Source organism: Myotis nattereri (assembly GCF_964212035.1).
Source record: "Myotis nattereri genome assembly, chromosome: 3".
In the NCBI taxonomy this organism is placed as follows: Eukaryota; Metazoa; Chordata; class Mammalia; order Chiroptera; family Vespertilionidae; genus Myotis; species Myotis nattereri.
Genome location: NC_138077.1, coordinates 57,911,512 through 57,927,791, shown reverse-complemented (window position 1 = coordinate 57,927,791; position 16,280 = coordinate 57,911,512). Strand labels below are relative to the sequence as shown.

Here is a 16,280-nt window from a genome sequence, read left to right as displayed (position 1 = left end):
TTAAATCCCTCCCAAGAGCATGGCACCTTGTAAATGTTATGTAAAAAACCTGTGAATGTACTGTCCTCCCCTCCCACCTCCCATTTCTAGACAAACAATATTAGCAGATCCAAGAACAAACTGCAAAGGAAGGAAAAGGAGGTAAAATTCTCACAGTTCATTAATTGTTGAAAGAAGTTCCCAAATGGACCCCAAATGTTCTAAAGATCCACAGTTTGATGAGCCATTTTGCTTCCTTGTCAAATGTCCTGTTGAGGCAAAAATAAAGCTGCAGGAAATCTTGTGACAGAAAGCTGCTGATTGCCCCTGTGGCTTGTGTGTGTGGCAAATGAGCCCTGGGTTTAGGGACCCCTGTTCACCCAAATACCTGGATGGCCTTGCCCTGGGGCCCAGATGAAAGTTAAGAATTTGAGGGGGTGACTCATCAAATCTGTAGTTGCTGTTTACAGCCAAAGGCAGTAACATAAGAGCGGGGAGGAGTTTTTCCCTGAAACGAAAGCGAAAGAGGCAAAGTTAACTGCTTGAGCTGGGGTTGGACTAGCAGTCCCGCCCTGAACAGGGCTGAGGATGGCTGCGCCCGGCTACTTCCCGCTGCTGGTCGAGGGGTCCTGGGGTCCCGATCCCCCGAAGAGCTTGATCACCAAGTTGCAGTTGTACTTCCAGAGCCAGAAGAGATCCGGAGGCGGGGAGTGTGAGGTCCAACAGGAACCCGGCAGCCCGGCCCGCTTCCTAGTGCTCTTCCACCCGCTTGACGGTGAGGGGCGCCGGGGCGGGGTGAGAGGAGACCATGGGGCTCTCCCTGTGGGGACCCTTGGACTGGGGCGCGCAGCGGGACCGGCTCCAGCAGCAGCAGTTGGCGGTGGGCGGGTTGCAGAATGGACCAGAAATGCGCGGGGTCCCTGCGTTCCTCTGCCCCATGCTTCTAGGAACTCAGCGGTGCTGCCTCTGCCCTGAGGTGGCGGGTGGGGGCAGAACCGCGCCAGGGAGAACAGAAAGGCGCTGAGAGCCCGGGTACTCGCCTCCTTTTACAAGGCTACATAGTGCGTTAATGTATTAATACCCAGAGTGCTAATGGCAGAGTTACATCTCTTGCGCTCTTGGTCTTCTGCTTATTAAGGCAGCAGTTCTAGAACTCCCAAGGTTTATGGGAACACGATTTTAAGAGAAGAGAAAGTTTCCAGGGATGAAAGTCCAACTATACGTTAGGGAGATAAATTTGATTGAAAATAGGCACATTGGTTTCTGTTGGGAGAGACCATGAAAATCAGACCTTTGAAGAGACCCGTGCAGTTATTCTGAGTGAGGACAAGTGAGTCCTTAACAATGAAAGTCAGTGTGGGGCTGGGGAGACATATTTGTGTGCTGTTGTGGATTTGGTAACTGATTCTCTGGGAATGGCCAGTGCATTTGAGAGGGTGGGAGGGAGAGCCCCTCTTCTTCTGTTAATATTTAGGGGGGAGGGGAAGGAAGGAAAGGTGCTAAGCAATGGGAGGAGCCCTGAGATTTCCTCATGTATTGTGGAGCTTCCCACTGGTTCTGGGGTCACCTGGGGAGGGTCAGAGGCCTGCTTAAAATCACATGGCCTGGGTAACATAGAGTTACTGGAGGGAGATGACAGCTTGCTCCTGATCACCACTGTCTTTGTTGGCTGTTCGCTGATACCTGTCACTTGGTTTCAGGCTGGTCCTCAGACTGGGTTGAAGGAGGTTGAGAGTTTTGAGCTTTTGAGGGGGAAGTTCCCCCCTCACTGGCAATTGAGCAGCTGAGTTCTCTCCTCCTGCTTGCTTTAGCTGTTGAAGAAAAGGGGAGGCCCTGGCTGGTGGGTTCAGTGGTTAGAGCATTGGCCAGTGCACTGAAGGGTTGCAGGTTCTATCTTGTGTGGATGTGTCTCTCTCACATCGAAGTTTCTCTCTCTCTCTCCCATCCACCTCCTTTCCACTCTCTAAAAATCAATGGAATAAATATCCTCTGGTGAGGATTAACAACAATAACAACAACAACCACAACACACACAAAAAAGAAAGGGGGAGTACGAATATCAAACATCTGCTTGCTTAAGACAGTCACCAGGTCCTTTAGGGGGAAGCACGTGACCAGACACTCCTGGAGCACACACTTTTTCCATTGGAATCTCCCAGGAGAGGATGTGGACAACTCCTAATCCCGCTTTCCTTCCCTGGATTTGAGAAGCATTTGGGCCAGAGGAGAGGCAAGGAGGCTTACAGGGCCATGAGAGCAATTGGAAAGCTTTAAGCAAGGATCCAGGAAGGAAAGATGAAACCCAGAGAGGAAAGGGTACACAGAGGAGTGTGAAAGAAGTGAGGCGGGCAGGGGGCAGGAGACAGGAGACCTGCTGGGCCCAGAGCTTTATGGAAACAGGTACACAGTTTTGCCAGGATTAATTTCACCAAGCAATGCACAGAAGGGCAGCTGTACGATATAAGTCATTTTCTCAAGGGATGTTACCACTTTGATTCCAACTGTTAGCATCACCAAGATTCTGGCCCTTAGCAACTCCTCTTTCTTCTTTAGCATCTCATTAACCCTCAGCAGGTTAAACAGACACAGCCCAGCTCTGTCCTAGAGACACAGGAACCCTGAGTGAGGGTGGGTGAGGGCATCAGCACTTTGAACCAGCACCCTCGGTGACTCTGAGGCACTAAAGTTTGAGAATGCTGGTTGTTGATGTTCCTGGATGAACAAAATGGGAGCCCATTATAGGAAATACACGCAGCATAGAAATACAACCAGTGCAAAATATTATTCTGTGATGATATCATCATTCTGTTCTAGCCCTCAAATTAGAACCTATTTCAGTCTCCTGCCAGGCTTCTTCCTTCACCTGTTCTAGCCCACAACTCCCTTCTCTTACCCCCAGGCTGCTCCTATGGCTCCTTTGTGTTACCCTCAGCACAGACATCTCATAATCCCTGCAACTGATGACCTTTTATGATCAAAGGTCTTGGGGAGTGGAAAGTCCCAGTCAGTTTCGGTTTCCTATTAGAAGCAGCTTTCTCAGCAGCAAGTTGCCAGGCAATTTGCTAACAATGAATGACCTGCCCTGGCAGTCCTAGGGCAGGAGATCTTGTCTTTACAGGGAGACCCATCCCCTCCATACCAGGAAATTAACTCAGCAGGTGCAGTCTTGTCGTGAAACATGCCTTTAGTCATATAATTCACATAATCAGGCTGAGCCCACCAGCATTTCTCTGTGGCAATGACTGTAGAGCAACCTGAACTATTGAGAAGCTGCATCTTACTTTTATATAGTTAAGTGAATTTCTGAAAAGTTGAGTGTACATTGACTTGGGAGATTTTTGGACATTTATCATCCTCTCTGGTCATAATTTGGCTCCTGATTATTGTCAGTCTCTTTGGAGTAAGGAAACCCATTAATAACAGTAAGTGTGGATGGTTTGAGATTAGTGCAGAAAGGACATAGGTCAGGGTGGCTGGACATCAGAGATTCAGCCTTATTCCTCCCAGATTCAGGTTTTTCTTCTTGGGGAGCACTTACTGATCTTGCTACCCTCTGCCCTCTTGAAGTAGTGATGCCCTTGCATATTGCACACAGAACAGAATGGCACATTTATTTATTTTTAATTTATTTTTAATAGATTTCAGAGAGGAAGGGAGATAAAGATAGAAATATTAATGATGAAGGAGAATCATTGTTTGGCTGTCTCTTGCATGCCTCCTATGTGGGATAGAGACCAAAACCCGGTCATGTGCCCTGACAGGGAATCAAACTGTGACCTCTTGGTTCATAGGTTGAAGCTCAACCACTGAGCACACCAGCTGAGCCAAGCTGACATTTTAATTTTATAATTTAATTTAATTGTTTTAATTTATTCTCACCCAAGGATATTTTCTTCCATTGATTGGAAGGTATAGGGGAAAAACGAAGAGAGAGAAAAAGAAACATTGGTGTGAGAGAGACACATCAATTGGTTTCCTTCTGCACTCGCCCTGATTGGGGCCAGGGGATGGAACCTGAAACCCAGGTATGTGCCCTTGACCAGGAATGAAACTCTTGGCTTTTCCATGAGAGGGTCGACACTCTTACCATTGAGCAACACAGGCCAGGGCCAGGCTGGCACATTTAAATGTGTGGCCCTAGCCAGGCCAGGATTCCACTGATTCCCGTCAAGGGCACATGACCAGGTTGTGGGCTCCATCCCCATTAGGGAGCATGCAGGAGGCAGCTGATCAATGATTCTCTCTCATCATTGATGTTTCTCTCTCTCTCTCTCTCTCTCTCTCTCTCTCTCTCTCTCTCTCTCTGTCTCTCTCTCTCTCTCTCCCTCCCTCCCTCCCTCCCTCTCTTCCTCTCTGATATCAATAAAAAAATAAGTGTCTGGATAGGACTCTACCAAAGTCTAGGGAATAATAAAAGGAAGGTATCACAGAGGCCCATGGACAACCTGACTTACAAAACTTAGATTCCCCTCTGGCACCGGGTTCTTATCCAGACCCTATGGAAGCTTGGGGCAGCCCCCTAGGAGTCTCTGTGAAGACATCTTTCCTCCCATCAAGAGTGAAATTTGAGTCTTATATTATTTCTGGGGTCTGTTTCATTCTATTGGCATCCTATCCTTCCATGGATGGTTGAGGTGGGAAAGCTATTTAAGCTACTCTTTTTAAAAGATTCCTACCTGTATCTTTGGCCTCATTAGGCCAACCATATCAGAATACAACTTGGTAACCCAACATTCATGGCAGGGCTACAACAGTGAACAGTAGGGAACTCTCAAAGTTTCCCCTCATCCTGACATTTTTGTACCATCTGACTATGTCGACTACATCTCCTTGTCTCAACTCACTCCCTATTCTCCACACTGTGAGATACACTAGCTTTGCCTTTCTTTCTCTGCCTGCCTCTTATAATTCTAACTTTCATTTGCATACCCCTTGTGTGTGTTACAAAATTCATTCACAGAACACTGGTTTGAATGAGAAAACAGATTTAAGAGACGTGAAGATAGTTTCTCAATGTCACTCACCTAGAGTTGGAATTCTGATCCAGGTGTTTTGAATGCTCATGTGCATTGTTCAGTTTTTTTCACTACAGCCCAGCTGCCTGATGTGCGATTTTGTTTTTAAATCTCTCCATCCATTTTTTCCTTTTCCTTTTCCTATCAGATGTGAGGCTTTTATCTTCACAAGTTAACAGCATTGATTGAAAAACTTTTAAACTAGGATCCCGGCCATTCTGCTCCTGGTGGTTACCCGAGTCACCTTCCTTAAACATGGCTTTTATCATGCCATGTCCCAGCACCCAATGTACACAGGCTCACCGTGACGGATGTTGTAATAATTTCATTTACTGTACAATAAATATTGCTTTCTTTCTGAGTGCCCACTGAGCATCAGGTACTATACTACATTCTTTATGTTTCTTCAGTTGAATCCACATAACACCCATATAATACAATCATTATTAATTGCTTATTATACAAGGAGACTGAGGCTCCGGAAATACTTAAGGTTAAAAAAATAAGTTTAAAGATAGAATTCAAATCCATGACTGCTTGATAAACTTTTCCTTTTTTTTCCCCCACGTAAGGTCTCTCTTGGGGAAATGACTGAAAATTGACTGATGATGACAAAGGCTTTGGAAATACGGAATAATTTTGTGAATAAAGATTGCTTGATGGTTCTCCTTCTCCTCCTTCTTTTTTGATATTTCAGTGCGGCAGAATGTTCTGAAGAGAGAGAACCATGAGTTAGCATTGCCAGGAAAAGGAACATTTAAGTTAATGGTCAAGTTGCCTCCAGATCCAAATGAAGTCCATGATGCCTCTAAGGAGAAAATTCCAGCAAAGGTAAGTAAAGGAGCGAGCAGCCAGGAAGTAGGGGGTTCTCCCAAGGTGTGTGGGATGGGAAGCACAATGAGGAACACCTAGTGGAACAAAAAATATAAATCAAACTACAGTGAGAAATGCAACTTACAGATGTGGTGGGACAGGTATGGAATAATGAAGGAGGAGGCACGTTTTGTTTGCTTTTAGACACTTTCAGAAAAGTCAAGATTTGGGGGTTATAATAAGGGTGGTTTGAGATATAAAATTGTGTGTTGCTCTTAACCTGGAACTTGCTGTATTAGTTTTACTTTTACATTGTTTTGAGGAGATGGCGATCCATACTGCATGTACTAATATTTCCTAAAATGGTATAGTAATAGTATATTTACCTTGTTGGTTTGTTGGATTGTTGTGAGGGTTGGATGAGACAACCTGTGTAAAGCAAATGGTACAGTGTTCATGGGAAAGACTCAATAAATGTTAAATGGGGAAAAGATGCAGATCTTACCCCATGCCCCGGACACTTGGTAATCACTGGGGTTTCTGTTATTTGAGACTAGTTTTTGCCAGTGATTTTTGTTCTGAGTAACTGGAGGTGCCACTACATAAGGGGGGTCATTCACAAGCATTATTGCTGTATTTTTTCACTACTGGTCTGCTGACCTTATATCTCCAGGCTTGTCTCAGGCACATTTTCTTAATGTAAAGAAATTTGGATTATTGGCAATTTATGAATGCTACTTTATTGTTTGAATTTCAGGAATCCAAGGCCAAAGAACATGACAAAGAATCAGGTAAGGTCTCAATTGAGATGACTGGCCTTCAGGAGGCAGTTTTGTTTTGATTAAAGATGGCACTTGTAGACATACATCATCCTTACCTTCTTTACTTCACAAGGCAGGTTTTTCTCAACTTGGTGGTGCCTTGGGTTCATTCTCATTATACTCTCAGCCAGCTGTTCAGAGGGTGAACACTGGGGCAGCCACTTGAGCTGTAAAGGCTCAGGTCAGAAGGATGGAAACAGCTCTCTCTGTGGGGACTGGGAGACTCCTTGCAATTGAGCGGAGGGCTAAGAGGGCCTGGAGGAAGGTGATGAACTGACCTTTAGAGCCCACTTGTGCCCAAGCTGCCATTGAGAAGCAAGTACATGACGTATCAGTGGGTGCTGTTTGTGGCCAAGTCAGTTACTGAGCACTGGGTGTGGGAAGTGCTGTCCTCAGGAGTCACTACAGGAAGGTGTGGGTCCTCTGTGGATGAAAGCTTGAGTTCTGGGTGCAGGATGAGGTGCAACCCTCCAGAGCAGCAGCAGCTCCTCTCCTCCATCTGCTGTAAGATAGAGCCCGACACCTAGTGGCTGTTGTGGAGTCTGTTGCTTAATTAGTGTCTGGGTGTTAGCCTGTGGCCCTGACATTTACTAAAGAAGCCAGTACCTCTACCCCACTTTTCTGGGCTAAGCATGGTGTTATAAAGGAGATGAAAGAGTGAAATGTGTTGAATGGCTGAGCAAGAGAGATAAAGTGATACATATCCAGATCTTAGGGAAAAGAAAATTCCAAAAAAATGTGTAAATATTTTCTTCTAAAGTAGAAATTGTCTTGAGAACATGTTTAGATTTTGGCAACTTTCTCTTTTTGAAAATGGCACTAGGATGAGAGCTTGGGGTCATTTCAGGGCCTTGGGTCCATTGTCAGAACTCTAGAAATTCATTGGAATGGTAAGCAAAATGATGAGGGAGGGTGGTTACCTAGAAGGTTCCATATCTAAGGGATGAAGAGAGCAGAGGACACAGCACCATGAAGGAACTAGGCATGCCTGAAACCCATAGCTTCAGGTTAAAGATTGACAGGCAGTGACAGGGAAGGTTGCACACCAACATCAGGGGGTATGAGCACTAAGCCAGTATACAGTTTCAGGCCACGCTGAGTTGGGTTGGAGCTCAAATTTGGAAACCAGCAAGTGGAAGAACTAGGAGAAGAGAGTCGAACAAGAGCAGAGAAATTCTGGTCACTTGTGGTCAGTAAATTCCGTTTATTCCAAGTCTATATTTCAAGCCTAGACACTCTTCTAAATCCCAGAGCTGTGTCTGACATTTCTGTTGGAAAGTATGTTAGCGCCAATGTGTGTGAATCCATGTGTGTCATCTGCCTCCAAACCAGTGCCCTCTTCTGTCTTTTTTATTTCTTTTCAAGTGCATAACCAGTTTGCCCATCACCTACTAGAAATCTGTCTTTTCTTTAAGCTTTCACATATGTTGGTCTCATTCATTCCTCCCTCACCCCAGGCACCCATTATCACTTTACAAAGCCAGCATGGCAGGAATACCCTGCTTGGTCTCTCTGTACCTGATGTCCTTCTCCTTAAATCTAACCAGTCCTTTGTATTGCTGGATATCTGGTCATCTTTTTCACAGAAACCTTCCCTGGCTCACCTTACCACCAACAGCAAGATAAAGTCCAGACCCTATTCTGGATGAAGCTGACTTTTCTGGCCTCATTTCTTACATCTCTGTACATGAGAGTTCCTTGAGCTTTTTTGGTCAGATCACCATTTCCTAAATAGTTTGGCACAACACTATCCTCTGCTTGTATTCTGCTGCTCACAGTACTCTCTATCCCACATTTCTCTACCTAAATCTGATAGACCCTTCAAAATCTACTCAGATTCCTCCTCTTCTCTAAAGCCTTTCCAAGCCAGCCAATCCCTTTATCTCTCTTTCTTGGAATCCTGACTTAATTGTTGGTGCTCTTTATATGGCAATGCCTCTCTTGTGATGAAGCTTCTAATAGTGGGGTGATAAAACTGTATTGCTAGCAAGGCTCTTATCATTCACTCAGTCCAATACTCTCATTTTTAAATTAAGAGATGTGCCCAAGCTCACATGGCTAAAGAGTGGCAGAGTCAGGTTTTTGAACTCATAGGGCCTCACTTCCAGCCCAGTACTTATCCTGATTTGTCATTCATGACTCATTGAATGGTAGTTTATGTTGCTATTGAATCCTCAAGCTATTTTTTATTTGGCATGTGTGTGTGTGTGTGTGTGTGTGTGTGTGTATTTACTGGGGTGATCTAACTGTTGTAACAAACAACTCCCCAGATTACAGTGCAGTGTAGTTGGCAGTTAGGGTGGTGGGTGGAATGTAGACTGCTTTATGCAGTTATTTGGGAATCCAGGACCCCTTGATACATGGCCTGCAAGGTCACTGCAAGAGAGAATGGAGATCCGTATGAAGGAGACACATATTGGTCATGCTTGGAAGTGGCATTCACCCCTTCCTCTCATATTCCATTAGCTACATGAACTCTACTATAGGAACTTAACTGTAGGAAGTCTGGGCAATATTTCCCAGAAAGAAAACAAAATGGATTTGATAAGCACATGAAATATTATCCTGCCATAGTAAACATTTACAAATGTCAGTTTCTTTTCTTATCTTTCTTGAATACCTCCATTAGAAAATAAGTTCCTTATCCAATGTTTTTTTTGTATGTACCCTCTCCACATATCCAGTACCTTTAACATGCTAAGGGCTCCAACTGTATATTTGTGCAAAGAATGTGTAAAGATACTATTATACCCATCATGCTTCTCTGCACTGGATTAAGCATAGAGTAAGACTGACCTTGTGCATATGTGTAACTCATTTACGGTCAACAATGGGGAGGAACAAGCTGGCTGGAGTGATTGCTATTCACTGAGTTTGATGTACACGTATAGCTCTCTAGAGTCTAGGCCATTTAACCGTCTCTGTGCATCCCATAGTCATTCAGTACAAGCATCTTTTTTTCTCTTCACTGATGGGAATTACTGCTTTTCAGGGCATAAAGTGTTAGATCATGCTCATGTTTGGCATCATCAGATATTCTTGCTTTCCTCCAGTGGTCCAAGCACTAAATCTCCAATTCAACAGACACTCGTTGAAACTCAAGTATATACCATGTGCTAGCAATACCAGGATGCATAAACATGTTCCTTACCCTTGAGAAACTGAGTTCAATAATTATAATATGGTGCTCTCATAGAAGTATATGTTAGCAGAAAGAGGTGTAATAAAATTGAACATCATCATCACAATTCATTTAAGCTAAAAGCCCTCTAAGATCTGTTTTTATTTGAGCTAGCTAAGAGGTTGGGAAGGAAAGAGGGCAGTGTCTTATGATAATTTACTTTGCTGAAAACATGGTAGATAAATATAATATCTTTACCTCTTTTGTATCCCTAAAATCAGATGCATCAGAAGATACACAAATCTCTCTCAACAAAAGATCAGAAAAAATGGAAGATATCCCAAAGCAATTTGAAAATATTCCCTCTTTGGTTGCATTTGAAAATCTCAAAGCAAATGTGACTGACATGATGCTAACCTTGTTGGTGGAGAACATAAGTGGCCTGTCCAGTGATGATTTTGAAGTGGAAGTAATACGAGATTTTGATGTCGGCGTAGTTACCTTTCGAAAATACATAGGTAAGATGGACTGACCCTTCATGTTCAGTCTTCTTTGCACAGCACTTTTGAGATTTGGGACACCCAGCTAATGGAATGTCTCTGAAAGTTGGACTCTTGTTAGTAGCTGGTAAGAGAGGACGCCAAGTTAATATAGATCCTTTTTTTTTTTTTTGAAAGAGAAGCAATTTTGTTGTGAATCCAAATTATGGCATGTTTAATGAATTGAATTTATTGTATGAGTTTTGTTTGTGTGTGTGTGTGTGTGTGTGAGAGAGAGAGAGAGAGAGAGAGAGAGAGAGAGAGAGAGAGAGAACCTAAATGAAAATCTAATGAAGTCCATGGATCTTAAAGTGATTCTGATCACAGGGGTAAGTTTTTTCATGTGCTACCTCATTGAGAGAAGTAAATATGGATCTGTGTTACCAAATTGGACTTGAAGGTAATAATTATAATACTAGCAAACACTCAAGTGCTGTTAGTGTAAGTCAGGTACTATGCTAAGCTCTTTACATGTATTACTTAATTTGTTCCGTTCACTAACCTTTTGAGATTATTATTATTTCCCATTTTACACCTGAGGAGACAGAGGTGCAGAGATGCTAATAAATGAAGAACTGGATTTGAACCCTGGCAGCAGACCTCTATACAGCCTGTTCTGTTATCCCCTTTGCCATATATCTTCTCAGTATTTTCAGGGTCATCCACATATGCAGGGAGAGTATGTGCATGTGATGCAGAAAATGAATGCTCTTTGAGGTCTGTGGGAGGAGTCTGTGAGTTGGAAGAGCCTTCTCCAGAAAAACGGGGACATTTTCCAATTCCAAGACCTCACTGTTCCATAGCTGAGGCAGTGGAATGGTTAATTAAGAGCACAGGTCATGCCTTCCCCAGGTGGCTCCACTGGTTAGAATTTTATCCCATGCACCAAAAGGTTCTGGGTTTGATGCTGATGTTTTTCTGTCACATTGATGTTTCTCTCACTCTCTCCCTTCCTTTCTCTCTCAAATCAACAAAAACATATCTTGGGTGAGGATAAAAAAGAAAGAGCAAGGCCATGAAGTAAAAATTTTAGCTTCAACATTTAAGTAATTATCTGAGGTTGGCCAAGTTACTATCCTCTGTGTGCTTTGCTTTCTTCACCTATAAAATTGGGATAAGAATGCCTACTTTATTCAGTTTCTGTGAAAATTAAAGAAATAATGTTTGAAAAGCTCTTCACATTGTTCCTGGTAGGGATATGGTAAGGACTCAGTAAGGGAGCTATTCTACTTTCAAGTTTATGATTATTTCTCATAAAGGAATAACTAGATGGATCTGCTTTTGTTTATTGAGCAAAAATTTTGAATGCCTACTATGTGCACATGTCTAGGTGCTGTAGTAGTAATATGAGATGTTGATGTTGCCGAAATGAGTAATTCTTGGTCCCTGCTTCTGAGGAATTCCTATGGTGCAGGGTGGGAACCAATACACAAATGAACAGTGAAGACCAAGAGGAGAAGTTGCCTCCCATGGCTGTGAACAGCAGGCTGTGGGGAATGGGAGGAAAGGGGACCTAAACAAGGCAGCGTGGCTTTGCCCTGCCTCAGTCCTTCTATGAAGCTTAGACTCCTGCAGTACCAGGCTATCAGGTCCCCAGTATACTATGTTCCATGCCACTGCTGTTCCCTCTGCCTGAAATGCTTCCTCCCATATCTATCTGGTAAACTCTTCTTCATCCTTCAAAACTCAGACTGGTGACTACTTACTCTGGGAATCCTTGTCTGAGTGCCAATATTAGTCTTCCGGCCTCATTTGATACCATAATAGACCACTTGTTTTCTTTCAAGACTTCCTCCCTCCTGGAAGGTGAATGTTCAAGAACTTGTTGTATTCAACTCCCTCCCCAGCTCCTAGCATAGTGCCAGACACAATGTGGGCCCAGCATCAATATTTATTTATTTGAAAGCGATAATTGGGTTGAGTCCTGAAGGAGGAAAAGGACCAAGATAAAAAATTGGAGGAGGGCATTTCAAGCACAGGAAACCATATAAACAAAGACAAAGGAGAATGGTTTTGAAAATAATGACTAGTTTCTGTGGCAGTATGAAAATAAAATGAATGTCATGGAATAACCAGAGGTGATGTTTAGAAATTCATTTGGAGTCAAATAGCAAAGGACATATTTCACCAAGCTCAGGAGTGTGAATTCATGCCTGCAGGTAATGGGGAGCCATTGAAAGACTTGAGAAAGGGGTGAAGTGAGGAGATTTGAGTAGTAGAGAGTACTCAGGTGGTTAGATCAAGGAGGGTTGGAGCGGGCTGTGAGCAGAGGTAGGGACACAACTCTGTGGTAAGACATTCATAGATGCATCATTGTTCAGAGACTGGGAATTTTGGGCAAGTAAATTCGTATTTAGGAATTAAAATCTTGCACCTAAAAATTGAGTGCTTAGCTCTACTCTTTATCTCTATTAATTCAGACAGTTTTTTGTATAATATAAAGATATAATTTTCTGATTGATTAATTTTGGTTTGCAGATGCCATGAAATTTGTTGAAGATTGTGTCATGCACCATTCAGTGACACGACTTCAGCTTTCTCCAAGACTTCTGGAAGCGACAAAAACAATCAGGGTTGAAAACCTGCCGCCTGGTGTTGACTCCTATAATTTGAAATGTTTATTTGAAAATCCTCAAAATGGAGGGGGAAGAGTTGTCAGTATTGAATGTTTTCCTGAAGAGAGTTCAGCTCTGATAGAATTTTTTGACAGAAAAGGTAATGTCTATTAGCCTGATTTTGTACACCTTACCTGGCATAATTTAAATATGTTAACAGATCTTATTATTATAGTTATCAGTTAAATTATGATATATTTTATTTTTATTCATATATTTCCTTGGTAATCCAGTTTGGAATTCTGTTCATCTGCGATATGATACTTAATGTGTCCAGTGATTCAAACATTAAAGAAGTAATGTCACTTTGTTGAAAGATATAAAGTTTTTCTTATAAGTCTCTACCTATGAGAACTGAAAAATATGTAATTCTTAGAATCCTGGAAATACTGTGTTAAAAAAGAGATTATCTGCTTTTTAACTGTACATTTGGCAGAAATTCTCAAGTTAATTTCAACAATTTTAGATAAAGAAATACTCAGAAACGCACATGCTTCTGGAAAGTATCACTACGTCCCCTTTCACCTGTCAGGATCATCATTCAGAAGTTAATAGGGGCGATTTCACATGATCAGTGGGTGCAGTGACCCTGTGAAAACCATGTCCAGCTGAACCTCAGGGAAGCACTCCTGAGGGTTTTGTAGACATAAATTGCTAGTTCTCTGAGACACTTGCAAAGCCGGCTTGGAGATTCCATTCATGTTCAGAGGTCAAGGCTGAGGAATTAGGGAACCTGACTTCCTAGGGAAAGAAGAAACATCGTGTTTGGGATTAAATGGGGGAGCATGAGATAGGATCAAGTGATATGCCACCCACTTAAGAAAAATTGCTTCATGGGGTGCTTGGAAGATTTCTCCCTTCAGCTTTTATGAGTTGGAGAAGGTGGGGTGAAGGTATGTTTTAGCTTAAAATAGAATGAAAGTCCTAGTGTTCCTTGGGCAAAGGTAGAGCTACATAAAGCTGTCTACTCTAGAACTTAGCTCCCAAACAATGGTGGGAGTTGACAACTTTGGGGCTTTTGAACATCTTGAGGGCATGAGGCAGTTGGGTGTGTCTTCAGAATGCCTAGTTACTTGGGTACCACTAATAATAGGAAGTATTTAATTGAGGCTTATTTTATTTTAAAAAATTTTTATTGTTTTAAGTGTTACATATAGTATTACATGTCTCTTTTTTCCCCCCATTGACCTCCCCCCACCTACTGCACCCCCCCAGCACATGACCTCACCCTGCTAGTGTCTGTGTCTATTGGTTATGCTTATATGCATGCATACAGGTCCTTTGGTTGATCTCTTACCCCACTACCCCTGCCTTCCCACTGAAGTTTGACCATCTGTTTGATGCTTCTATGTATCTATTTTTGTTCATCAGTTTATGTTGTTCATTATATGCCACAAATGAGTGAGATCATGTAATATTTATCTTTCTCTGACTGGCTTATTTTGCTTGGCATAATGTTCTCCAGTTCCATCCATGCTGTTGCAAATGATAAGAATCCATTTTGGGTTTTTTTGTTTGTTTGTTTGTTTGTTTGTTTTCAGCAGCATAGTATTCCATTGTGTAGATGTACCACAGTTTTCTAATCCACTAGTCTGCTGATGGGCACTTAGGCTGTTTCTAAATCTTAGCTATTGTAAATTGTGCTGCTATGAACATAGGGGTGCATATATGCTTTTGGATTGGTGTTTCTGTTTTCTTTGATATATTCCTAGAAGTGGGATTACTGGGTCAAATGGCAGTTCTATTTTTAATTTTTGAGGAAACGACATACTGTTTTCCACAGTGGCTGCACCAGTCTGCATTCCCACCAGCAGTGCACGAGGGTTCCTTTTGCTTGGCATCCTTGCCAGCACTTGTCGTTTGTTGATTTGTTGATGATAGCCATTCTGACAGGTGTGAGATGGTACCTCATTGTTGTTTTGATTTGCACTTGTAGGATGCTTAGTGACTTTGAGCACGTTTTCATATGTTTCTCTGCTTTCTGTATGTCCTCTTTCAAAAAGTGTCTATTTAGGTCCTTTGCCCACTTTTTGATTGGATTGTTTATCTTCCTTTTGTTAGGTTGTATGAGTTCCCTATAAATTTTAAACCCTTATCAGGATTAACATTAGCAAATATGTTCTCCCATGCATTGGGCTTTCTTGTTGTCTTGTTGATGGTTTCTTTTACTGTGCTGAAGCTTTTTATTTTGATGTGGTCCCATTTGTTTATTTTCTCTTCTTTTCCATTGCCTTAGGAGCTGCATTTCTAAAGATATTACTATGACATGTCTGCTATTTTGCTGCCTATGTCTTCTTCTAAGATTTTCATGGTTTTTCATCTTACGTTTAAGTCCTTTATACATTTTGAGTTTATTTTTGTGTAAGTTGGTGATCTAGTTTCATTTTTTTTGCATGTATCTGTCCAATTTTTTCAGCATCACTTATTGAAGAGACTGTCTTGACTCCATTGTATGGTTTTGCCTCCTTTGTCAAATATTAATTGAGCATATGGCTTGTGTCGATTTCTGGGTTCTTTGTTCTTATCCATTGGTCTATATGTCTGTTCTTGTGCTAGTACCCGGCAGTTTTAAGAATAGTGGCTTTGTAAGATAGCTTGATATCTGGTATTTTGATCCCTCCAACATTGTTTTTCTTTCTCAAGATTGCTGTAGCTATTTGGGGTCTTTTTTAAATTCCAGATGAATTTTTGGAGAGTTTTTTCCAGGCCTTTGAAGTATAGGGTTGGTATTTTAATGGGGATTGCATTGAATCTATAGATTGCTTCGGGTAGTATGGACATTATAATGATGTTGATTCTACCAGTTCATGAACACGGTATATTCTTCTATTTGTTTATGTCTTCCTCAATCTCTTTTTTCAGCATCCTGTGATTTCCTGAGTATAGGGTCTTTACCTTCTTGGTTAAATTTATTCCCAGGTATCTTAATTTTTGCAATGGTAAATGGAATTGTTTTTTTAGTTTCTCTTTCCGTGAATTCATTATTGGTGTATAAAAAAGCCAAAGATTTCTGGGCATTAATGTTGTATCCTGTTACATGGCTGAATTCATTTATTATGTCTAGTAGTTTTTTGATAGAGTCTTTAGGGTTTTCAATGTACAATATCATGTCATCTGCGAATAATGACAATTTTACGTCTCCTTTTCCAATTTGGATGCCTTTTATTTCTTTATCATGTCTGATCACTATGTCTAGCACTTCCAGTACTATGTCAAACAGGAGTGGTGAGAGTGGGCATCCCTGTCTTGTTCCTGTTCTTAGGGGAAATGGTTTTAGTTTTTGCGCATTGAGTATGATGTTGGCTGTAGGGTTGTCATATAAGGCTTTCATTATGTTGAGGTATGATCCCTCTATTCCCACTTTGCTGAGGTTTTTT

General features: G+C 42.0%; 1 protein-coding gene across 1 annotated transcript in view; it reads left to right on the top strand.

Annotated features, from left to right (window-relative positions):
- The first annotated feature begins 500 nt into the window (after positions 1–500).
- Positions 501–16,280, top strand: part of LOC308515026 (protein mono-ADP-ribosyltransferase PARP14-like) — a 60,388-nt gene continuing 44,608 nt past the window's right edge. The window contains exons 1-5 of the mRNA XM_081085434.1: positions 501–754; positions 5,692–5,825; positions 6,565–6,598; positions 10,031–10,267; positions 12,767–13,003. Of these exons, the coding sequence (XP_080941560.1) occupies positions 568–754; positions 5,692–5,825; positions 6,565–6,598; positions 10,031–10,267; positions 12,767–13,003 (829 nt within the window). The 5' untranslated portion in view covers positions 501–567. The remainder of the gene's footprint in view (positions 755–5,691; positions 5,826–6,564; positions 6,599–10,030; positions 10,268–12,766; positions 13,004–16,280) is intronic.